General features: G+C 44.3%; 1 protein-coding gene across 1 annotated transcript in view; it reads left to right on the forward strand.

Annotated features, from left to right (window-relative positions):
- Positions 1–378: 378 nt before the first annotated feature.
- The window catches only part of PDE6D (phosphodiesterase 6D), a 30,135-nt gene continuing 4,436 nt past the window's right edge, over positions 379–26,077 (forward strand). Inside the window, exons 1-2 of the mRNA XM_042820339.1 lie at positions 379–454; positions 25,099–25,187. Of these exons, the coding sequence (XP_042676273.1) occupies positions 405–454; positions 25,099–25,187 (139 nt within the window). The 5' untranslated portion in view covers positions 379–404. The remainder of the gene's footprint in view (positions 455–25,098; positions 25,188–26,077) is intronic.

Genomic DNA, 26,077 nt, shown 5'->3' on the forward strand with positions numbered 1-26,077 from the left:
TATTAACGAGCGGCCCAGCTCCGGGCACGCGCCGATCGGCAGAGGTTTGGCCTCGGGCGACTCCCGTCCCCGCCGACGTCAGCCGCGGCCGGGCCGAGCGTCTTAACGAGCGCTGCGCAGCCGCCCTCGAATAAACGGAGAAGGGACGCGCCGTCCGATTGGTCCATTCCGCCGTCCTTCTTCAGCTGGCAGGGGCGTCGGCGGCTCTCGATTGGCCGTCCCGTCGGGGCGGAGAGAGCGGCCGGCGGGATTGGCTGCGGCGGCCGGTGGCGGGTGCGAGGGAGTGCGAGGGGGAGGGGCGGGGGGTCCTGAGGCGCCGCCGTCAGCGCCGCTCCCGCCCAGGCCGGCGCAGCCAGGCGAGCCCGGCGCAGCGCCCTCCGCCCGCGGCGCGGCGCGGCAGGACCATGTCGGCCACGGACGAGCGGGCCAAGGAGATCCTCCGGGGCTTCAAGCTGTATCCGCCCGACGGGGGCCCGAGGGGGAGGCGGGCGGGCAAGCGAACGGGCCGCGGGAGGGGCCGGGGGATGGGGGGGGGGGGGGGGGGGGGGTGGGGTCCCCCGGTTTCCGGGGGGGGGGGCGGTCCGCCGGGGGAGGCCCCCCCCGGCGCTGGGGTACCGCGGTTTCCCGGTGTGAGGGCGGTTGTCATGGCAACGCTCTCCTCCAGCCGGGGCTGTTCCTAGCGCGTCCTCCCCCCCGCCGCGGGTTGCGGGCTCTGTCCCTAAGGACGCGGTGCGGCTCCGTGCGGGCACTGCGGGCTCCTTCAGCGGCAGCTCTGCCGCGCTCCGGTTCTTAATGCCTCTCTGCAGCTCGCGGTAAAAGTTTTCGCCTTGTCGCTCTGCGTGCTGGCCGAGCACGAGTTTAATGCCGGCGCGGTGAGGCAGACGCGGGCTCGGGACGTCCGTGCGTGCGGCCTAACAGCCCTGGGGACGGGAACGGCTCAGCGTGAGGCCCGCGTGTTGTAACGATGGGAGACACGCACAGCTCCTGAATTCAGCATAGTAGATCCTTCTCCGCGGAGCGGGCAGGTGCCAGGTTGGCCTTAAAGCACGAGAAAAACAGCGGTTGTATTTTATTTCCCATAATGGGAAGGACGGGACCAAAGCAAATACTCTCTTGCTCCAGTGCTGTTGTTCCTGAGCGCGTTTTTGGCTGGCGAGGTGCTGATAATCTCCATGCCAGCTGTAGCACAATCTGAGTTACTCGGTTGGATTCGGCTGCTATCAAACTATTGGCAGATGCTTTTCTGAACTTATGAATCACTGTCCCCTCCCCCCAGCTTTTAGTTCTGGTGCATCTGGTTCCTTTGCTTCTGCACTAGTAATATTGACAGTTCTTTTTGTTTATGGAGATGTAAGACTTCGGCTGTCAAAATATGATTTAAGAACGTTTTGTGCGAATAATTAGGAAAAGCATAAGCTTCTGACGAGATGAGACTGAGCTTCTGGTAGAGATGAGAAGCGTTGGGAGAATTAAGCCTAAGGTACAAACTTTCACGTGTTTGTTTTTACTTGTTTGTGCGTGTTCTTTGCCAGAAGCAGAATTTGACTGAAGGTCTGTGTCCAGCTATGGATGAAAAATCGCTTTTGTTGTTTGGTAACTTCAGCAGAAAATGCTTTTTGACTTTTGGGAGAAAGATGATAAAAGTAAACCCAATAGCTCAAGAATTGGAGAATCTGGAAAGTATTTCTCTACATATTTCATAGGTGGAACTTCTTAAGTTGAAATAGTTGAATAACATGGAAGTATGCCTCTATCATAACAGGAAAATGGCAGAACAGGCATTCCTCATTTATGAGAGAAAGCCCTGAGACACTGCGCCATTTACACAGGAAGCAGCTCATGCCCAGATGTGGCCTCATTCTCTGTAAGGCAGCCACCAGCTCAGCCCTCTTTTTTTGAGGGTGTGTATTCTAGAATGGTACATTTTACAGAGATGCTTTACTTCTGCCCCCTGTACTACTGCATGTGCTAACTTAGTGCCCTTAGTAAAAAAGGAAGAGAGAAACAGCCTCTGAGAAGCTGTTAGGTTTGTATTTGGAGTACTTGAAAACTTTCTGCTCTGCCCAGGAGGGAAGGAGTTCATCCCCCTCAACTTAAGCACACCCTGCAAACTTGCTTTGAGCGCCACAAGCCATCACAGTAGTACTTCAGATATATGTAATTCTTCTTGTGACAAGATAGGTTTACATGGCAGAGGGCATCACTGAGGAATCAATTTTCCAGAATACTCACTTTAATACAAGTAATACAAGAACAGGCAATGTGGAAATGGAGTTCACATTGAGTAACGAAGCACCCTCAACCAAAAGTCTGTTCATTTGTGGCTCCTGAGAAGAGACTAACTACAGGCTTTCAAGCTGATTGGGACATGCTGCTGTGCACATTAAATTACAGCCTGAATCCACCCTCTGACTTAACACCAAGATATGCTTCCCTTCCTTTATGACAGCAGCACAGAAGCATGCTGTGGCTAGCATCAAATTCAGACCGGAATATTTTACTCCCCCTTCCCATAGATTTTGTTACTTAAGATAAACACCAAAAGGAGAAATATTTGATATTAGCAGGCAAAGAGAATACCCATTTTATTACACTAGAGTTTTTTTTTTGTGGCACCAGTTAACTAAATACCAACAGCACAGTGTGTTACAGTGAAAGATGGAAAGCAATCATCAAGAACTTCTATAGCTTGTCACTTCTTGAGAGACAGTTCTTGTTATCAGACCTTACAGGTTCATTCATTAACTCATGGTTCTAAGGGCACTGCTTAAAATACAGCATTTTGGTGGTCTAGCACTCTGAGAATACATTCTGTTTGTTTGGCCATAAGTAATAGCAGTTCAGTTAGTGAATATGCCAGAGGAAGGCATCTGTAATTACTGAGCTTCATTTCCACAAGTATTTGTGCACGGCTGGTCCTGTCATCTCAAGTGCATTCAGTCTGACTGCTCTGTGCTCTGCCACTCCCTCCCCAGCTTCCCCCTGCACTGGGGCAGTTTCTCTGTCAAACTGCAGAGCAGTGTTTTACTTGATCTCAGACCAGCAAGGAGGAAGGAGCTCAGGAAAGCCAGTTGACTCTTGTAGCATGGTTAAGGTACTAAGTAAGCATATCCATTTTCTATTTTAAAACTTACAATCCAGACAAGATACCACCTCTGGTATTTGCTGCTTCGCAGAAGAGCCTCATCAGAATGTTAACCTTCGGTAATTGCCACCTAGACACTTAGCAATTTAGGGTAACTTTCCTCCGTGAACTTCCATTAAAGGCTATGCAGTACCTTGCTGCACTCCAGAAGGCTCCTGAAACAAATAAATATAGTAAATAAAGCATGAGGAGAGCATTAATTGTAGGTCAGAATAATTATGGACTCATGAAACTAGTGCTTGTGGTCAGTGTAAGCACATACCAGAGCTCAGGCACTCAGACTTTTGTAGGCAAAACACTTTGGAGACTATCCTGCTCCCTGAAATCTCTGAGTTTTCCTTTGCAAGGTCTTCCAGTTTCCCAGAGCTTCTTCCAGTTCTCATCTTTATTTTTCCATCTAGGAAATCAATTATTTTTCAAGGGCATTAATATCTTGGGAGGATGGATGCAACTGCAGTAATTGTATTAGTTATAATTACATCCTTATGAACAACCAACCTTGTTTTTAATCTGCAGAAAATGGGATTCGTCTCCAACCTCTACCTTGTTCCTGCCATACACACAAGAACTGTGATAAATCACAATTGTGCCTTGTTTCCTACTTTCCTAAAATAGGAAAGTGACTGGTTTGTTGCAGCACTCGCAGACAAATCCAAACAGAAGTTCCATCAGATTGGGTTTCCAGTTTATTCTTGTCAGGTCAGTCAATCTTTACCTGACTATTCTCTTATTTATTTATTGCAGTATTGACAGGAATGACAAGGAGGCAGCTTCAGGTAGCTTTAGAAGTCTCCTCTGTGTTTTCCCTCTGTGTGCTCCCTCAGATTTTGGCTTGTTTGGATTTCCTGCAGCTGACAAGGAAGACGAATCACTGACCTGGTTAGAAGGAGACGCTGCCCTCCTAGGAGGGAACAGGGCAGCCCAGAAGCTAGTAGTAGTAGAAGTGTACTCTGTAGAGATCCAAAAGCAAAACTTGCATCTAGCTGATTTTAAAGTTGCATTGGTGCAAGCTGGGAGACATAAATTGGAGCTCCCCACTCAAGTCCATTGGTTTTTTTTGGTTTTTTTTTTTTGGTTTTTTTTTAAAGAGGAAAAGTTCTTCCCATTGAAGACATAGACTTCATTTACATAACCTGAGGATTTGATCTGGTACCACTTTCCTGGGTGCTCCTCAAGAAAGGGCTGAACACAAGCTGCAGCACAAGTTCACACCCTGACAGAGTTGGTAGGTCTTTGTTTCAGAGATGCCAGCTTCACCTAAAAGCTTTAACCAGGTTATACGTGGTATTTAAGTGTCATTGTGGTTGAGGTATCTTTATCTCATCAGTACCTTATCAGAATTGTCTTCAGCATCAACAGATATTCCGCTCTGATGATCTGTAGTTACAGCAGGCTGAAGACAGGACAGGCTCTCCATGCTTATCACACGCAGTTCATGAGGCACATCTGCAACCACCACCAGAGCAGTTTTACCAGGTTTGGTTACACCTGCCTCTTCCTCAACAACCCACAACACTTCACAACATCCAAAAAACTTCATCACAGCACTCCCCCAGTTCTCTTTCATTGGAGAAATAGTCGTGCTTTTAACAGCGTTGCTGTTCTTCCCATAGACAGTTTGAATGAGCTCTAATCAGTTTTCTGTATTTTAGAGTTAGTGCAGCTATCCTGTAGCATTGGAAGCAGTGTTGTGCTCTAGGCAGAAGGAGGGAGGTATATCAAGAGCTCTTCTATTACAATAACAAATTAGTTGCCACGTGCTACAGCATTATGTCTTAACTAACACTTGTTCAGAAGTATGGAAGCTAATTCAGCTTTCTTACACATCATCTCAGAGTTGAAGTGGATCTGGAAAGAATGTCAAGAGTGAAAATTTTAAGTTAGTAAGACTGCAGGCCACTGCACTCTGACTTTACAAGCTCTATAACCCTTTTGTATTTCCCCAGCTCTAAACTGGGAAATTAAGGCAGCTTGAAATTTGAGTTCAGACCCTCAGTTAAAGAGCAAACCAATGCTCTGTTTCCATCTAGTCAGTCAAACCCTATACAGAAGTATGAGACACGTTGTTGGGCTCCCACATACAGGTAACAAGCACAGAACTCCATTAGTTCAGTTCCAAGTATGAGATTTTTTTCTTCCTGTATATCATCAAAAAACCAGTTCTGTAAATGGATGAGATATAGCCTTTTTTTGCTGCTCACACACCTTAAGGAATAGTTCATGTATGGACACATTTGATGCAAACAGTATAATCCTGTTTTTCTTTTTTTAATGTAATGCTCAGTACTCTCAGCAGTTACCTTTTCATCCTGAGAGTGCATCGCAAGCACCCACAGAGAAAAAGAATCAGCATCTTTGTAATATCACCACTAGGGCAGCAGTAAAGACGAAAGAGGGAGGCAACATCCTCATTGGGCATTACTGTCAAGTTTCCAGGTGTTTGGCAGGATGTCCTGGTATGCACAGCAAGACCATTGGAAGGCTCCATCCAGAAGGTACCTTCCAGTAACTGAGGTACTTTTCAATGAGAACAGGAGCCACCTCTCAGCTGCACATTGCTAAATCCTCACTGACAACTGAAAATCCCAGCTGTGTCTATGAACATAAGATTCCATTATCAGATTTTTCCTAAAGTAAGGTTTGACTGGGATGTCAGTGTTAGGTACAGAAGATACTTATGGGGAACCTGTCAGATTATTCAGCCTTTCAGTTGATTATGTTCATGACTAGATATTGTATACTTGGGAGAACGACAGGCCTAGGCAGAAGGCAAGAGCAAGAAGAGCCATTTCCACAGTCAGCCTTTGAGATAACAAAAATGCACTAAAGCATTGTGTTATTAGATTTATCCATTCCTTCGCTGAAAGAATTGCTTGACTAACTTGGAGCAATGTTGTCTTCCCCCAGACAGGAGATATGGGGGATTTTACTTAGTAGTTCTGTGGCAGAGGATTTGTGTGTGTCAGTCTGCATGTGTGCACAAGTCATCTCCTCAGTGGTCAGAAGGCTGTTATGTAGAGCAGCTGACTTTTTCCCCCTTCTGTTTGTTGTGTGAAAGAAATAAAGTGCAAGATTGCCCTCATTACAGGGGAATGTGTACCCACCCAAACAGATGCTTATGTGCCCCCTCACTTCACGTGCTTGGATCCAAGAAGCTCAGCTGGTGTTTCATTAAGCATAGCAGGCTTCTGGTCAGGGGCAGCCTGCTGGGCAAGCAGAGTTAATTGCAAGTCACCGGTTTGAGAAGCAAAAGTAAATTCTATGTTAAAAATCAGTGGAAAAAGTTGCTATTTACATTGCCTTAAAGAAAAATCTCTGCATGTGAAGATGCTTATGGAGAGCCTCACTAAGGATGAGCGCGTTTTCTGTTCCTCTGTTGGCACAGACTGCTGCTAGCTCTGTAATGGAGAACATTCTGCAGTAGGAAGGGGAAGAGAGAGAAGTCAGAGGAAGAACCATTGTCCCCATATATGGGGAAACAGAGCAATCCCATCTGCAGACTGAATGTCGAGAAGTAACCACTGATTTGTAATGCAGGGGAATCTTCTAGAGGTGCTTTAGACATTTGGCTTCCAATTTTAGTCTTTGGAATAGACTCTTCAGTGCATGAGTACTCACCTGTCAGCCCAGCTTAATCCAGTTAAGTCACTTTCTCTCCCAGAACACAAGGTGGTGAAAAAAAAGTTCTTCTAATTGTAAGGTTAATAAGGTCCAGGTGAAATTACTATGATTTTTTTCCAGAAGTTCAGTCCAGGAAGTGGTGTGGTTTTATTTCTGCTGAGGAAAGAAAGCCTCTAAAGTTATCCACCTTTACATTCTTTACATGCCCTGCTATCACAGCAGCTGTGCAGAGCTGAGAGCACCATTTCCAGCTGCTTGTTACCCCTTGTTCAGATGAGCCATCCAACCTTCTGCTTTCAGTCAGAGCAAGGCATACAAGCTTATGCAGTTTCAGCAGTGAGTTAAGGAACAAAGAGCTGTGGTAGGCAGGTAGATCAGGTTAGCAGTTTTACAAACAGCTCAGCTGTTAGATTTGGTGGAAAAAGTTGCATACAGCTGGAGAGGGCAGAGAGCAGCAGCCCTGTCTGCAGCTGGCACACGTCAGAGCTCCCAGCCTCACTCTTGCTTCCATGGAGCTTCTCCTCAGCCTCACACTGCCTCCTCCAGTACTCAGCCCTGTGTGATAAAGTCCTCACCACAGACATGGCTCTGCCCACATTGCCTTGTTTAGTTACCCTTGCAGCACCAAGTCTAAAATCGCAGGTTAGTGCTGCTGAGCTGCTAATATCACATTGTTAAGTCTATGCTTACTTCCCTTACTTAAGAAAATGCCCTTCAGGTACATCTCTTTCCCCTTGCAAAAAGTTCTTAACGTTGGTACCACATCACCAAGGGAATCAGTGAGCAAATGCCCTTAGAAACTCGATTTTCCCGCAGCAGGATGAGCCAGACATAGGAAGCCAGTGGCTGGAAATCCCATGCAGCCTTAGGGAACAAGTGCACACTGTTTTTGAAATAGTCTTTCCACAAAGAGGGAGAGAAGCCAGCAAGCTTCCACAGCTACTTTGGGCCGTTCATTTCTGACACCCTAGTTAATTCACAAGGAGTTATTACGGTTACACTTGTAATGAAAATGCAGTGTTTAAGCAGCCCCAGAAAGGAGTTGTTTTTGTATGCTCTGCCCTTGTGATTCATTCAAAGGGGGCGGTGTCATGTTAGTATAACAACAACCCTAAGCTCCACTTCTGTAGAGAAACATTTATCTTCTTAGAAGGAAAAGACAAGTTCCTTAGTCCTGTCAGTATCCTGCCTTTGGAATGAGGGCTTCAGAGTTTTAAGCTCCAAGACTCACAAAAGCATAAAAATTAAGAGCATCACCTTTATAAAGTAGCCTGAACTGAAGTACGATTTGCAGAATAAAACAGGTTCCCTAGGCAAGGTGGTGAACTTACCTCTTCAATAGCCTGGCCTGCTCCTCAGAGAAGAGAATCAAGCCTCCCTTCTCACCACAGGCAGTCCCCATCACCTCCCCATAACCTACATAAAATAGGGGCTACACACTGCCCAGATGACTGGGAAGCAAGGCTATCTTCCTCTAGGGCCCCCAGCCATGCTGCTTTTATTGTGGCCTCTTCCTCGTGTAAATACAGGCCTGCCAGAGGCCAGGTGAAGATGTTTCACACTGATCACAGCAACTCCTTGATCCCGGCTTGTTGATAGAATGGCACCTTCTGGGTTCCTGCTGAACGAGGTGTGAAAAGTGGCCCCGCTTAACAAAATTGCATGCATAACACTCAGTTTTGCCAGTTCTGGAACGGTGAATGCAGAAAAGGAGGCAGGGACGTATTTGAGAAGGTTGTGCACGGTCAAATAAATAACTAAAGATAACATTTTAATGTAGACACACCTGTAAAGGCTTCAGGTAATGCCAGTTAGGCTTTCTTGTGAGTTTTATGAAGTTACACATTTTGAAACAAAAGATAATGTTTGAAAAAGTATAATGCTTGTATCAGCTGCGTGGAAGTATGGTTTTTCAGTACCCACACTGTGATTAGTAATCCACTTGTGAAGGAAAGCTGATTGTACTACTTACATGTGGTGGTACACATACACGTGTATGGTGAGCATCTTTTTTCACAGTAGAAGCAATATATTCAGTTGTTTCAGCTGAAAATTATATTAATATGCTTTTTTTTTAAGATCAGATCTCAACTACTCTGAGAACATAGCATAGAACTGTAGAAGGGCTTGGACTGGAAGGGACCTGAAGGGTTATCCAGTTCTGTTGAACATATCCCATAGATAGCCGCAAACTTGGTGTCAAAATAAGTGAAAACAAAAACCTTAGTATGAGCTTAACTGTAAGTTAAGCAATGAAAATGGCAATGAAAGCCACAGGAACGGCTGGGAAATAATAGAGCTCATTGGTTTTCTCTGTAATTTCAGTAGTGATTTCAGCATTCCCACAAGAATATCTTTAATCTGGATTCCAGTGTTAGAGCACAGGGTGTCCAGGGCTCCACCTCAGCGATCCCCTGGTGCTGTGATGTTCTGCAGTGCTCACAGCAGTGCACTTCACATCCGTGTATCTGTAGAGGCGCCTTGTGGAGCTCATTCATACCTCAGTGTTCAGTGTTCAGAACCAAAATCCAATCTTCTACCTACTCTGATGGCATGGAATTTATTGCTTGCAGTGGCGGTGCTTTGCTGTAGCTCTTTTCCAGACAACTTACTGTCTTTTCAGACAGCCATGCTGTCTAACGCTGCGCAGTGTTGGGGTGGTTAACTTGTCTAATCCACTAATCCACGCCACAGATTTAAGCACTTCTCATATTCTAGTATGTTCCTAAAAAAGCACAGTAATTCTGATATGGAGTCCCTGTTTCTGAGAGTTCTGCCTCAATCTGTCTAAATCCCCCTTGATTCCTCTCCTCTGCCTCTGCTTTCGGTGCACTCTGGTCCATTTACAAGATTACATTCCTCATGCAGCCGCCAGTCATTCCCCCTTGACTGTATTTTCATGGTGGTTTTCTCATTCCTTTCTTGGTCTCTATGCCCCAGGTTTTCTTTCCTTTCTCAAAAGAGACAAGATAATGAACTCGATTTCCTTGAGTAATCGCAATCCTGTCAGCTGGAAGTGGAAAACAAAAAAATGGTTTGATCTGTACCGCAGCATGTGGTCTTGCCATTAAGCTAATTTACTGCTTTCACTTTGTAAATAACTTACTCTTGTCCAGAGCAGCAGCTGGTGATTTTATTTTCTGTCTTTTCAATACCACGTATCCTGAGGTGAGCCATCAACTCCTTGTCTGCATATCAGTGACAACTGTTTGTTGCTCTGAACAATAACAGCAGAGGAGGGAGATCTTTAAAAGGTGCTTCTGTGACTGGTTTTCTCTTGAAGAACCTCTGACCCCCTCTGTGGTCTCCTCCCATGAGGTTAGAGGGCTGTTAGCATTCACCCAAACGTTCACATCCTCACTTACTGCCCTGCCTTGGTCTTGAGAATTCTAGGATTCGTTGGCCAACTCATGCCTGGAAAAATCTGGCAGTCAGCAGTGGAAATGTTCTTGGTGTTTCCTCTTGGGGGCCTTGTCTGTAAGGGCTGTACTGCTGGCAAGGCTCAAGTATGCCCATTCCTCATGCACACGTGGGCTAACTTACACAAATGCAGTGAAATTCAGGCTGGTGCTGTCTCGTGGCTTGTACATGGATCTGTGAACCATTTAAAGTGAGCCAGGAAGGAGGTGACTTGTTTCCATGCTGTGCCACTCCAGCAAATACAAGATTGGCGTTTGTCGTGGTGGACTTCATGAAAGCGCCTGTCTTAGTTGTTCCTCTGGCTGATTGGAATTTTTATTTTGTTTATTAGGTGGAGAGCATTAAGTGCCAGGGCTAAACACTGTTTTACTGTGAGATCTCAACAAGATTAAATCCCCTTGTGGTTCTCTAATTACATTTCAAGGATACTGAGGTGCTTTCCCAGAGAACCTGTGGTGATCTGTCTCTAAATGCACCCCTGGTTGCAGAACAACACTGGCTTGAAGCGGCCAGGGATGTGCTCTGTGCATTGTATTTCACAGCAGTGTTAGAAGTGTGAGAGTTCAGAAAAAAAGCCCAAAGTTTTTTGGGTGATTTGCCTTTAGTAAAACTCAGTGTCTTCTGCTCTAGCAATTCCAGTGCAGAAAGTCAGAGTTTTGCTGTGAGGCTGAACAAAACAGCATGACTGTTTTTGCAGCCTTAGTTCTATTGCACGTTAGCTTTCACTGTCATAAACACAAATCCTCATAGACCAATTAACAGCTGTCCTCTAGCAGCAGTACTCATTTCACCTTTTCTCTGGTGGCTGCAGTTGTCATTTCTCTTGCAAGCTCTGTAAAGGAGTTTTCTTTTCAGGATTCATTCCTTTTTGTCACTTTTTAGCAGTGCTTACGAGAGAGGGCATATGAGCACACCTGGAAAATGAAGGTCAGCTGTCTGGCCTGGTTTCCTGAATAGCATGCAGAGCAGTAATCCCACGCCGAGGGAATACACACTGTCTTTAAGCCAGCTGCCTTGGGCAGTGTGCAGCTTGTGGTGCCAGGAGTGTTTGAACTGCAGTAGCTCCACTGTGTGAGTAAAGCAGCGCCTGTCATTTTTTTCCCCAGCTATACTGTTGCAAAAGGCTTTGGTGTAGATGAAATCTAAGGCTTTATATGCTAAAAATGTACTCCAGCTTAAGTATTTCTGCTTAATTTTTCCTCTCTGGATACCTTTATCCCAGGATGTGGCCAGTTTTGAATAACACAATTCACTTCAAAGCAGATCAAGCCGCTTTGGAATTGGACTGAATGCAGAGTGAGAACATTCAGACAAGGGTTAAATACAGGCTGAATAGCTCAACTCTGAATTTGTTCTGGGCCTTATCTGGTTTGGCTCCTGTGCATTGGCAAACCCTTAATTAATTCAGCTGCTTGCAAGAGGTACTCTTTAAAAATTGATGTTTTATTGATAAGCTATTGAGGAACAGAAGTTCTCTTTGCACTGCACAAGGAGGGTTTAGGCAGAATCAGTGTATGAACGCAAGAGAAATTCAGTGCTTGACCTTTTATTCCCACTTTTCTCTGAGTGACATCAAGAATCTATTAAGTGCTCCTCTTACTATTGATTCTGGTGGTGTCGACACCTGTGTGTTTACAATTAGAATAAAACTCACAAGCTCATTTCCTGGAAGGTTGGAGCTACCAGACATCATGGCTGTAGGCTTTATTGATCTGGTGGGGCTTTGGAGAGCTGACTGTGAACCTAAAGATTGGCCAAATAACAACCTCTGAGCCTCTGAAGTCCTTTGCAGAAATTAATTCTTCCTTTTTTACAGACATCTGTGAAATCAGGACGTGGCTCTGTGAAGAATGAGTTACAGATTTTCCCTGTGAGGAGTTTCTGCACACAGCCTTGTTCCATGGCAGTTTTTTGCTTTTGTGTAGGTGGGCACCTGACTTGACAGTGACTCTGAATTCTCCCCGGCCCAGGATCTGCTCTCAGCAGCACAAATTAAAGAGTGGCACTGCAGGCAGTTTTGCTTCTGCTCCTTCCCCATTCCCTGCGAGAACAAGAGGCTGAGCAACGTCAGCTTTAACAGAAATGTGAAAAGTCAGGGCAGGGCTTTCTAGGAACTACTTCTGTCCCTTATGCAAAAGTGATGGCCGAATATGAAAACTCTTGGTACAAAAGTTGCCTGCTTTCCTGTGCCAGACATTCACTAATTATATAAGAATGCTGGCAAACACCAAACGATCTCCTGAGAGTTCTTTGAGCTTATAGTTTTATAGATAACGGGTTATGTAGAGTAATCTTACTGTTGGCACTGTTAGATTTTGGAATTTACGTTTAAGGAGCTCTGGTATCTCAGGATTGCTGCTAGAGGTTTCTTAGATTGCTTTCCAGCTCTGTTATTTTTCTTCATAGATGGAAGCACTGATTCTTGTTAAGGCTTTCTTGTTATAGTTCCAACAAGCAGAATCCTTTCATATCATTTTGGGAGGGTGAATCAATCTCCTGTATTCCATTGAAACTTTTATGGGAAGAAGAGTTCCCACTGATATATCTGGAATGAAGATTGAACTTTGTATCAAATTTTATACTTACAGTTAGCATTATATATCAGTTATCCCAGACACTAAGAGGATAGCTAACTCAGCTTGGGTTAACAAGAACAGTGTAAAATAAAGTGTTCTCTTTTGAAGACCCATCTCCTTTAGGGCATGTTCAGAGTTTAAGTATGTCGATAAATGTCAGTCTGCCACTTGGCATATTTGCTGCAGCTTTTTTCTCATCAAGCTAAATTAGGACTGCAGGGAGATTAGGTGTTGAAATCTGTGTTTTAAGATGTAGAGTTTGAATGGCCAAGTTACTTGATTCAACCAAGAGTACTGCAAACAACTGCTGGTTGTTACCGTCCAGATTTCCACTGTCTCACATGTCAGTGCATCCCTCTGCTGTCTGCTCTGTACTAATGAGGTGCTTTGGTAGAGGGAAGGGGGAAGTCTGCCCCATGTAAGGTTCGTGGATGCAACCTTCTCTAACCAGCAGTTCCCTGCAGAGCAGTGTTTTTGTGAGGGGCAGGAAAGGGGCACACAGTTCAGTTGGAAGGATTTCTATCTCCTCCTCATTTTACAGAACTTGTAAGCTGCTGAAAGGACCGGGATGTTTTTCTTCTTTAATGAAGACTGAGGAACAGGATTTCCCTAAAAGATGAAATATTTACACAAATATATATATGGAACATAGATGTGGAACACATATATTTATTTTTGCCAACAGAGATTACAGTAAAACTCTTGAGCAAACAGTGTCCTGCTGAGAGAGGTAACCAAGCTGGCGGGACTGCTTCCTTTGTGAACACTAATCAGCTACTTAATTGATGGCAGCACAGGAATGATTAATAGGAGGCTTTACCAGCGTGGATGCCTAGAAGCAGAGCATGCTGTGCGTGTGACCGGTGTGGTGCTGCACTTGGTGTGGCAGCCATCCATAGCAGGGAACATGGGGCAGCACACGGCACCGAAGCGCTGGGCGTGCAGCTGGAAATGGAGTGAGTGAAGGTAAGGAGAGGCAGCCCAGTTCAGCAGCTTGGAGAGCAAGTAGAAAAATCCAGAAGAGTTTTTGAGCTGTTGAGGATGGAAGCCGTAGTAAAAGAATGGGTTTGGAATCAGAGTTCTTTTGGGTTAATAAACGTAAGGGAAGCCTTTATGCAAAGTGTTATTGTAATAACAAGCTCATGTTCTGACTGCCTTACCAGAGGCATCTTCAATGGCATCTTCATTTGTTTTACAATGGGGAAAGATAGAAAATAAGCAATTAAAGCAGATTTATTTCAGTGTACGGCTGTTCTGATGCCACACATTTGAGCTTTCAGCTGTGTGGTTCTAAGATTGTTGCTCAGTTTTTCTGCTAAAATGCCCCAATTTATTGCTGCTGTGTCCGCTTGCTTTGTAGTGTGGCCAAACAACTGACAAGAAATAAATCCTCTCTTTTTGTTTCAGCTGTGATCCTCTTTTCTCTCCCCATGTTTCTCATCCTAAAGCAGCCTCCCATGAATGTGAACACAAAACTGGGAGGTTAATTACTTCCATTATGTTCTTGGGATCCTTGTTATACTGGCAAATCCTGTAAAGAAATGCTACAAAATCTGGTACTGGTCTGTGCAAAAATAGATGGACTTTGCTCTGCCTGTATATCACTTGTCATTCTCGTAGTGAACAGTGTATTTATTGAGCTTTATGAAAATGAAAAACAACCCCCTTGTTCCCTAGCTTATGGTCTCAATGCCAGCTAGGCACAATTAAGTCCACCACTAAATTCCTATCTCCCAGGAACGTAAGAAACCTCAGGGAAAATCTTTTATATAGAGATAAAGAGATATGTTTTCAAAAGGAAAATCTGATTTTTTTCTTGTAATACCTACTCATAACAGCAGTCTAATATTAGTGTAAGATTTACATTATCCAGTCATTGAAATGCCAGATCTTTATGGCAAGCCAGCGCAGATTTTGAGTACAGTCTCAGGCACTTGCTTTCTCACTGTGTGATGTTGTTTAATCTCCCTGACCAGGATAGGGGAAGTGGTGATCTCCTCACTGAAGACGTCACACTGAGAAGATTGTAGTAGAGAAATAAATAGAACAAGTGTTGGAAAGCCGAGCAGCTCATCTAGGCTGAACTAAAATGCACTCTGCGCCAACAGGTGGAATTCCCCATGGCTTTGTTTCTGCTAACTCCAAGTAAGGTTCAGTCTCCCTTTTGCAGTGTTTGTAGCTGGTCCATGTCAGGCTCATCTAAGTGCACATCTCATTTCCTGAAATGGTGTTTTACCTTTCTCTTCAACTGAGTAATCAGTTTGTTTTTCCAGAAGTTACTCCTCTGGTAGAGTAGATGAGGGCGATGGCTTCTCCCAAAGCACAAAGAAGAGGCTCAGAATGTCAGGTGAGGTCCAGCATTCTGAGGTCTGATAGACATGTGCTGGCTCTGCCTGGCTGTCATTAGCCTGTATTCCTGGCCTGTGGTGCTGAGGTGCAGTGCTAAGATGCAGGAGTACTTCTGGTAGCCAGACCCGGGCTGATGATCCCTGCTGTGCAGTCACAGCGTGTGCCTGTGCTGATAGATGTGCTGTTTCTCTCTAAAATTGGCCTTTGTGGAGCAATCTCATCTGACAGAGTTAGCAAACGTTCAGATGTCCTTCACTATGGAGGAAATTCATCAAGGTGGATATACATCTTCCTGCATGGGCATTTGTGAATGGAAGATAGCCTTGTATTTAGAAGCTCGGCTTCAGGTAGATGGAAGATTTCCCACTAAAACATTGAGCTAGATGTGCTAGTAGATTTTATAAAAGCATTACCACTGTGAGTAAAAAAAATGAGTTCCAAATCCTTGCCCAATCCCAGCTGGAACTACTGGAAACTTTTTCAAGCAACATTCAGTTAGGAAAAGCTTGCTCCTGGAACATTTTGCCTGTTTTGCAGGGGCGTTGTATTCTAGGACTGCTCTGCCCCAGGAGGCTCTGGAAAAAGGTAATGAAAAAAAAGAAAACAAGGAAGAAAGAAAACTGGCTGCTCCTATTCAAGGAAACTGACACTGAGAGCTCCAATAGAGTTACAGTGATATCAGGCTGTTTGGAATTAATATCAGTTCAGCTCATTGGAGCCTTTTGGACTGCAGACCCCAAATGTCGTTCTGTAGAAAATGGATGGTTGCTTGGTACAAAATGGTGTGTGCCTGACTGTGCCTTAAAGGAACAGTCACAGCGTTTGTCCTAAAACTGACCTTCCAGATTTAGTGCTGACTACATTTTGCAAAATCATTGCTGCCGTTTCTGGAGCTAGCAGTTTTGAGGACAGCCTGAATACATGAAAAAGTGCTGTGTCTTCATTCATTCATTGGGCTCCCTTTTACACCTAATGATATCCCGTGCAAGGAAGCCTGGTCCATAAAGATGTGTTAGGAACTGCACGTCAGTGGCATCTCTAATTTTTTTAGTGGAGAAGTCACTTTTTTACCTTAGCTCATTGCTTGTCTTAAATGAACAAAGAAACGACCTATGAGTTTAAATATGGCCCATATGTGGACTTCACTGAAGCACTTCACTTCAAAATTTGCTTGAGCATCCAAACTTAAGGAAATAGAAAAGGAAATAAAGCATTTTCACAGGAACTCCATCTGAACAAAGTGAACAAAGAAAGAAACAAATACAGTATTTTTCTCAGTAACTCTCCTATATTTCAGGTGCTTTTATGTTGTCTGAATGAACATTGTATGTTGTTGATAAGTTTCATAGGTTTGCTTGTTCTTCTGGCTGAAAGCATTTTGGTGCTATTCACAGAGCTAACACACATCTGTTTTTTTTGCCCTGCCATTTTAGACACTAAGAAGTACTTCTAATTCTGTAACCAGTCATCTTTATTTCCTTCCTGCTCCCCACTTCCATTAGCGATGCTTGGCAGTGACTCAAAGCTGCTCTGCTTTCTAGTTAGGGTGAACAAGAAACCACCAAAAGCAAGAAAACGTGGAGTGAAGGGAACCACTGGCACCCACTGCAGTGTGACTGCAGCAGTCTGCTTCTGCACAGTCCTTCCAAGCCAGAGTAAGAATTTCCATTGGGCAGAGAGCACAGCTCCTGGCTGCCTAAGGAGAGAAGCAGGCTTCTATTGAAGCATGAGACTTGAAGCCAAACACCTCTGGAGACAGAGTCATGGAATCCCAGAATGGAAGGGACCTTAAACATCATTGAGCTCCAGCCCCCTGCTGTGGGCACGGTCGCCAGCCGCTCGTTTAGACAGCAGTTTTCAGTCTGCAGACCTGTTCTTAGAAACACCTGATGTGTTATTGCATCCAGTAAGTGACATGTGCTTCTAAATTATGTGAATCTAATAAATCTGTGGATTTTAAGTAGCTCTTTTGGAACTCAGTGGGCTGCTGTGATAGAGAGCTGTGCTGGAAGAGGTGAAGGAGAAAAAAAGAGAGAAACTTCAACAGAGGAAAAAGCTCGTAGATACAACATTAGTGCTGGCAGTTGGAAGTCATCTGGGCTTTTTGTGTTGTCAGTTGCTTATTTTACCAGGGGAACACTTTCAGACCGAGATGCTGCTTGGAGTTCAGAGGATAGATAAACCAAACAGCAGGGGAGCCCGCTGGTGCTCAGCTGCACCATTTTCAATAAACGTCACTCAGTGGAGAAATTATTGCAGAGGCCTTCGAGGAATAAAGGCATTGACTGGCCACAAACCGTGCTGTATAGAGCTGCCTTTTTAAAGCCTTTCAGGATCTTTTTTCCACACTTTACACAAGGCTACAGGTCTTTCAAAGGAAACTGTGAGGACAGCAGCTATGCTTATCCCATTTAAATACTTGGTCAGAGAAGCCTCTGTTTCTCCACTCAGGTCTGTGCCCTGCATGGAGGAATGTGAAGGTCCTTATAGACACAAAATCAAACCCAGCTCTCCTTTCTAAGCAAACTAACATCATGTGGATTTTGAATCAGTCGAATAATGATACAAATTAAAAGGCACATTGAGGTTCAAAATACCAGTAAAGCTAATTTCATTGTGTGACCATCAGGACATCCAGAGTGTGAAGAACAGCAGGCCAAACCGATGTGCAGGGCGGTGTGTTTCTCTGGTTGCAGCCTCATCTACCAGAGTGAAGCTATTCACCAGAAACCCTTGATAAGTTATTTCCATGAAACTCCCTCTGGTTGACTTACTGCTGAGAACCTTGAAGTGTAATCATCGTAGTTCCATTGTGTTGAGGAGATTGACTGTTGTAAAGCAGCTGAGACAAAATGCAGTTGTTCCAGTCGCTGAATCACCATACAGAGCTCACTTGCATGGAGAATGGTGTGATGCGCTAGAATTGAAGAGCAGGTGAGCTGAACTGCACACTCTTTATTCCAAATTGTTTTGGGGTTTAGAGCATTTAACTTAATTTTAAGCATTCTGGATTAAAAACAAACAAACAAACAAACAAAAAACCCTCTATCTAGGCAGATCTAAATTGCAAGGAATGATCTTTTATTTGCCTCTCCTTGGGGTGGCTTCTCAGGCTGCCCTGTGTGCTGCCACACCTTTCTATAGGTGGGGCATCTTCTGCACGGTGGTCCCAGGGCTGTAATTAGTCTTTAATTGCATTTTTAGTTCTGCACGTTGTCTCTCTTAGCTACATTTGGTTTTATTCTTGCTGTTGAGCAATGAGGAAACTGCCTTAAAATTACTTTATGGATTTTAAAGGTCACATTCTTTTCTCGGATGAATACATCGTTCCCATTGATTCACCTGCTGTTTCTGCAAACTCCAAGTATTACTGATGACATTAATTATGTTAATATTCAGAGCTTTCTTAGCGTGAGCTCAGGCTTTTCTTACATGCTAATTTCAAGATCCATTTAAAATGGAAGGAAGGTGGGGAGGAGCAGTGTTACTGCACTGGGAATGAGAAAATAATTTTCTTTGTGCAGGTCATGCTTATGAGATGGTCCTGCAAACAGTGATGAGTTTTTCTATGTTATTGATTGTTTTATTACCTAGGATGCAAAGCGATCTCCAGATGTGGTCTCACATTATTCTTCCTGCTGAGGCACTGCTATAATGGAATTCTATCAAGCCTGTTCAGAGAAGCCAAAGAGAAGCCTAAAAGACACAGGCAACAAAAAGCAGCAGAAAGGCACTGCACTGCTTCAGCTTGCTTTTACTGTGCTGCTGTTATCTGGGCCTTGGAACCGTGCTAGCACCTGGTTCTACAGGAAACAAAACCCATTTCTAGCAGTCACAGAGCTGACACACCAAGCAGCTTGCTCCAACAGGAGAACCAGTTCCATGAGATTCACTTTGGGGTTATTCCCTCTTGAAACAGCACTTAGCTCCTTGCTCATGAGTGCTTTTTTTTTTCCTTTAGAGTTTGAGATCTCAAAGCCTACCTGTTTTCTTTTGGAGCTTAGGAGTGGTTTGCCTTCAGGCTGAGCTTCAACTCAGTGTGTCTGTAACTCTACACTTAAGTGTGAGCATCTGTTTCTTGCTCTTTTGGTTTGAAGAAGAGGAAAAGTCAGTAAACTGGAAGGCTGGCTTGGTGTGCAATATTGCTCTGTTTCTGAAGAAACAAAACGTGTTCTCCCTCTGGGTCTTCGCACCTGCCCATGCTGGACACTTTCTTCTCAGAGTTCCTAAACTCTGATTCTGATTCCTTTTGTTAGGACATGTGAATACGTCCAACAGTAAACAGGAGTGAACATGAGATGTGAGCCAACTGCGAGCAAACCCCGCGCCTTCTGTGCTGCGTGGTGTCACTGGGGTGCTGTGGAGTAGAGATGACTGTTGTTGTCCATTTGGATGAAAACAGTGAATAATAATTGTCTTACTGGACCAGAGTTGTTTGTAAGGCACAGATGTTAAACGGGATAATCCACATACATGTTTTATTGGCAAATGTTGCACATGATTTTGCTGCATTTCCAGGGTAGGCGGAATGAAATGGCTGTGTGTGTCTCCCATTTAATAGCACTGCAGCTGATCTGACTACAGACTGATCTGTGCTGCATTTGTAGGTATTGACAGCGTGCCGCAACACAAACCTCCTAATATATATTATCTCAGCAGCACTCAAATAGAAAACACGTCCAGGCTGGGGACATGGCTGATCTGCAGGGATGGTACCCACGTGCAGAGTGTCTCTGTCAAGTTCTTACAGGAAGAGTGTGACATGTGGCAGTGAATACTGTTGCCTAACAGCAGGACCAACCTGACTGCCTAATAGGACCATTTCTGCCAAGTGATTTGAGATCTGTTTAATATAATAGGATGTCGCAGTATTCTGCACTATTAGCACAATTTTCTATTAAAATTAATGTAAGATTGAGTAATGTGTATGAGTGTCTTTCCAAGTAGAGGCCAAGCACAGCTTTATCCAGGACCATCTGATGTTGGATGAAAACATGTTGTGAAGATACAGGATGCATATAGGCAGCATCTGCAAGCAAAGATGGAAGAGGGAATCCAGCAAAAAGGGAGGAGTAGCACAAAGTACACTTAGTATATGATACTGTGTTGAATTTTTTTTTTGTTACAACGCTGCAGCTGTTAAGTATATCCCCTGATAACATAATTTGCTGTGAGATAACTGTGTTGCTGGGGATTTTTGCTGCATTTTGTCATTAATCAGTGGCTCTGCCTGGCTTCTGGTGCGCAGCAGTTTGTTCTGCGCAGGAGACTTTAGAAGCAGCCTCTGGTTCAGTGAGTACTGGAGTGCCAAGAGTGCTTTGAAGGGATAATTGCCTTCCTCCCATCTGAGGATTGAATGGAGCACCTTTCCAGTCCTCAGCACCTGCATCTTGTGGAGAAGCACAGTAACCCCTATCTTGTGTGTCCCTCCTGGAAGGCTGGTGCATGAAAAATACCTGGGGGAGCTGTTGTGAGCACCATCCGACTCACCTGGAGCTGAGGGGATGCTGCTGCTGTCTAAAAGCAGGAGAGGTGACAGTGCTGTGCCCCAGGGCTCCAGCAGTGTTGAGGAATGTGATTTGTTTGAGCCCTTCTGTTACTAGATGGAGTGGACAGGCACCCGTTTGCTTCCTTCACATATGGTTTTACACTGAATTTCAGCCTTACCCTAGGAGGAGAGAATCCTGTTCTCTTAGCACGTTGCCAACATTTACACTTGTGGTTTATTAAACACTAAAGACATCTGCTTTTCTTCTGTGTGCAGTGAACTTTAAGTCCTGATTCCACAGGGTATGTATGCACATGCTTAAACGTAAGCACACAATTAAGAGTTCTCTGAAAGAAGGATTTGGGAATTGTAATAAAAAGTGAGATTAGAGACTGTTAAGATTAGAGGACTAATGACATCAGTGGAGTAGAAGCATAAGGATGTTCAGGTGGTCTGCTCTGTAATCCTGTCATTTTGGTAGTTGTAGGTTGCATACTTTGTTTCGGTCCTTACTCCTCAGACTGGATTGAAACCTCTGAGTAAAGAGAATTCTTCTGGGAAAACGCAGCTGATAAAAATGCAAGCCCTAAAGGCTGATCCTCACTTATCTGTAGCATTCTTGAAAAGCAGCACGCTCTCCCACGTTAGGCAGTGTGTGGCTGTAGCTGTTCTGCACAGCAGCGTGAAACCAGGAGTGAAGGTTGAGCAGTTTGGATCTGAAGCTCCTCTGGGTCTGCAACAGAGGTGTAAGTCTGAATGGTTTTGGGCTTTCAGCTCTGCCTTCTCTTTGTCTTTTTGTCCTGTAGGACAGTCATTATTTCCAGTTGATTGTTGAGATCCCGTTTGCACCTGGCATGCAGTGAACTGTTCTTGATGCTGCGTTTCTTGTACCAAAAAGAACTGGCAAAGATGATGAAAGACCTCATCCAGGGGCGGTTATGAACATTAAGCTTGCTTTTATTATGAGAGATAAGAGTGCAGCAGCTCCAAAGGTTTCAGAACGGTGTAGACAGCAAGGAACAGAATGAAAAATAGACCGGTTTGTAATGGGAGAAATGACACCCACTGTTCTCTGCAGCCTTTCAGATAGTCAAAAAGTGCTCAACATTACAGCATATAAATAATAGTCCTGGAGATTGGGCCAGAACTCCTTTAACTCCGTATTTCTTTAATAATTAATTTTGCTTATACTCATCCCCTTCCTTCAAGGGGATTCTTAATTACCAGTGTGGTAATGCATGGGAATCTTTGCAATGCTAAAACGTTTAAAGATAAGTATGTATATTTTGACTTGTTTGAAGGAGACGATGTCTGTGACAGATAGGAAAGGGAAGGAATTTCTGCTCTGAGATCAGAGGCATTCAAGGCAACAGGAATTGCATTTAGAAATGCACGAACCATTTCCCTTCATCAGGCTAAGCAAAGTGGGTCTGTGAGGAAGTTAATTCATGTCAAGTATATAAAGCAAGTCAAATTCCAGCTACTACAAAGCTTTTATGTAAGACTTTGCTGACCCAATAGGTGGTGGAATATAAATAGACCAACAGTACTCCCTTCCTTCAGCTGTTCTACCTAATCCTTCCTTGTCTTCGGGATTGAAGAGCATTTGATCTCCGGAGTCTTAAATCAGACGTTGTTTCCTACCAAAAATTGCCCAAAAGTCAGGAGAATGAACATGTAATGGCTGGGGAGCGTTCTTGTGATTTCAGAATAAGGAACAGAATTAAGGATATACTACAGCTCTTCCTTTTTTTCTTCAATACACCTTAAGTTCACAAAGCTGGACCTGCATGGCCCTGCAGTTGCTCTCTGTAGCTGCTCCCGCCAGGTGGCTTGGCACGAGCCTCTCCAAAAAGAGCAGCTGTGTTCAACCTGCACTCCTTTGCTCTCCCCTTTCCAGCAGTACTGCAGACGCCCTTTCGCCCTGCCCGCAGGTCTGTGCTGCAGCCCTGAAGATGGAGTGCTTTTTATTTTTAGTCACAACATCTCACGCTGGGACCGACGAATCTTAAACCAATTAAACACATTAGAAGATAACTGTGTGTGTGGGTTTGCTTCAAGATCTCCATTTTCTTCACTCTGGGCTGTGTCCCAGCATCAGCCTTTCTGTCCGAGCTGACAGAAATAGTGTGATAAGCTGCTAGCTAGGTAAGCAGCACAGCTGCAGCTTTGTCAGGTGTTCTTTTGCCAAAAAATCACTTGTGATGAGTTTTGCCTTTTTTTTTTTTTTTTAAATTCCATTGCAGCTAAGTTTTATAAATGATTTCAGTTTTGACTTAGGAAATTGTCTGCAGATTTCTGTTTCTTTTAAAAGATTTATTTTTTTGTAAAGAGCGAATCTCCTGCACTTGAAGCTCTTTTTGCAGTAGAAGAGTATTGTGTGTGTGTTTGAGATGTGATGATCTTTTCTTCCCTTTCAATGATGTTGAGTTACAGGGAAAAAAGAACTGGCTGAATGTATCAGAGAAAGCTCCGGGGAGACCTTGCTGCAGCCTTCCAGTCCTTGAGGGAGTTTATCAGCAGAAGGAAGAGCAACGTTTTACATGGCCTGATGGTGGCAGGACAAGGGGGAATGGCTTTAATCTCAAAGAGGGAAGATTGCAGTTAGATGTAAGGAGGAAATTCTTTACTCAGAGGACAGTGAGGTGCTGGTGCTGCTGCCCAGGTCCGTGGTTCCCCAGCCCTGGAGGTGCTCAGGGCCAGGTTGGAGGGGGCTTTGGCAACATGGACTAATGAGAGCCCACACAGGGAGTAGGAACTGGGTGGTCCTTGAGGTCTCTCCCAGCCCAAGCCCTTCTACAATCTGCTGCTCAGGTTGGCACTGTTCAGCCTACAGCCAGACCTGGGAGCTTCTACTTCCCACTGTTACTGATAGTTAACAAATAGCAAGGATATGCATCTGAAGGGGCTCATTTTTTAGATATAATGTAGGGTTTGAGTAATCAAGTGCCCAATTTACTGAATTACTGTACTGCTAATAATCAAGTCTTTTTACATCGCAGGGTGTTGTGAAGATAAATGAATCTGTCAGTGAGATGCTCAGGTTGTCTCATTTGTTATTTTTCTCTCGTACGTGGCGTGTGATTGATGGCATACTGCTTTCTATGCAGATAGTTTCACCCTGGCTAGTTTTTGTGTTTGTGGGAAGATGTATCTGAAAATGGTGGCTTTCTTTTAATGTTTCTGATATCTTCAGTTACAGTTGAGGTGGTTCCTGCAGCTTGTGTTGGCTGGGGTCTTGGATTTTTCCAGCCAGCACCACACAACGTGCCCAGCCCCTCTGCAGGTTCTCCTGCCATGATACTGCTGCTCGTTTTCTCTCTGACTTGCTGCCTACAGCACAGTCTCCCTTGCTTTGGTACCTGGGGAGGGATTTCAACTTGTTAGCTTTCTGCCAGGAGATGAGGGCAGCATGTTGGACTCTACAGGGATGATGTTTCCACGTTCTCCTTGTTTTCCTTTTGGATCAAATGGCAGATAGTAAATACATTTTTTGGAGCAATTCAGGCTACATATATGCACAGAGTGGGGGATGAAAGGTTGGAGAACAACAACGTTATCCTGAAACACAGAATTTGCAGAAGCATCTGTTTCTTCCCAGGGGTTCCAGAAAGAAAATCGATCAATATAAAGAATCTCTGTGAGCCTATCCAGAAACTGTGTGTTAGAGAATGAAGTCAGTGCAGAAATCTCACAGCTCCTCCCTGTGCCTCACTGAGGTGAGCAGCAGAGCAGGGGCTGTGACAGGGCCATAGGGCTGAGCGCTGTGTCCCTGTTCAGAAGAGCATTGCAGGTGTGCAGGCACCTTACTTTGATGTGGAAATACCTGAGTGCTGTTACAGAGGAGATTTTTCCAGGGTAGGCTTAAGCTCGTTGCTAATTATTCCTTTGAAAATGTGACTGTTTCATATTTGCCTGTACTTCAGTGCCTGATCCACTGATGCAGAGTGAAAAGTCTCTTTTCTCTTCACGCTCAGCGGCCGGAGAATTCCCACGAGTGCCAGTTACCAGGTCAACAGCAATAGAACAACCTTTGATATTCATATTTAGAAACTACAAAAGCTCAAGTGTGATCAGTGTTATTCTGTTTTTCTAATGTTATATAGGAAGCACTTCTTTTCTAGCATTTTTCAAATGCTGGAGAGGGGCATTTGTTTGTGTGGAATTATCTGCAATCGTTAGCAATGTTTGTGCCTCTCTGCACCACAGTGACATTGCTTCTATCCTTTGGAAGTGGCAAAAATTGATAACTGAGTTTAACAAGCTTCAGTCTGAGTGGAAACTGAATCTGTGCCTCCACAGCTCTCATTGCATACATTCTGGTCAAGAGTTGCTTGCATTCATTTGCTCCGCGACTTTTTTCCTTGGCCTCCTGCAAACCAGAGGACATTACTGAAACTCAGGTGCAGTAGCCTGTATTAGAGCTGCACCAAGAATTCCAGGTGCTTCTGCATTTGGGGACATAGGTAGCTTGTTTTCCTTAATTGCTTCCCTACCAGAAACTGGATGAATCTTCGGGATGCAGAAACAGGGAAAATCCTCTGGCAAGGAACAGAAGATCTGTCTGTACCTGGAGTGGAGCACGAAGGTATGGCAGCACTGTGCATTTGGGGCTGGGTGCCACTGTGCCTCTTGGTCACCAGAACTGCTAGCGTGCTGTGCTTTGAAGGATATCTGGAACATGTGGAGAAGGATGGGAATGAATTGGTGTGTGGCAAAAGGGACAAGTTAAACAGTGTTAAGGCAGAACTTCGACTGATCAAAGAATGAGCAGCTCACCTCCATCCCAAGGAGCTTGGGGAATTAATTAAAGCATATTCTGGCGTGAGATTAATGTCCATTGTACAAGGAATTGGTCAGACCTTACGTAGCCTGCAGTTCAGTCTTCCATCTTCTAGGTAGGTGACTGCAAACTTGACGAGGTGCAGAGAACAGCTATTAGGAAAAGCCACTGGAAAGGTTAAGGGTGAGGGGATGGTTTTCCTTAGGAAAAGAGAGGGGGAAAAGCCATTCCCAAATAGCTTAGCAAGGAAAGAAGGCTGATGGATAGAGGTACAAAGGTAAAATGAGTTTAAATAAGTAAGTGAAAATGTTCTGCTCGATGTCATAAACATCAATTAAAATCTCTTAGGTCAGGGCTTTAAAGACTACACAGACCTACTTTTATTAAAGTAACCTTTTCTTTTGTAGTTTTACAATAATAAAGCAAACCTGCTCACCAAGAAATGTAATTACTAAACTGCAGAACAGTTTAATATGTTGCTTTACACTTAACTGCAGAGGGCAGTTTGCTCACAACGAGCTGCAGTCTGTACCTGTGAGGGCAGTAAAGAATGGTGCCGTGCAGATTTCCAGGCTGAACAAAAGACAACAAAAAATCAGAGTGCTTTTAAATTCAAAACTTCCTTGGCACTTCCAGCTTCCTTTTTCATTTTCTTGTGCTGGCAAACCACGGGCTGTGGAGCTTCCCCTGGGATA

The sequence above is a fragment of the Centrocercus urophasianus genome, unplaced genomic scaffold (genome assembly GCF_019232065.1).
Source record: "Centrocercus urophasianus isolate 14NV4802_14NV808 unplaced genomic scaffold, USGS_Curo_1.0 seq_19, whole genome shotgun sequence".
In the NCBI taxonomy this organism is placed as follows: domain Eukaryota; kingdom Metazoa; phylum Chordata; class Aves; order Galliformes; family Phasianidae; genus Centrocercus; species Centrocercus urophasianus.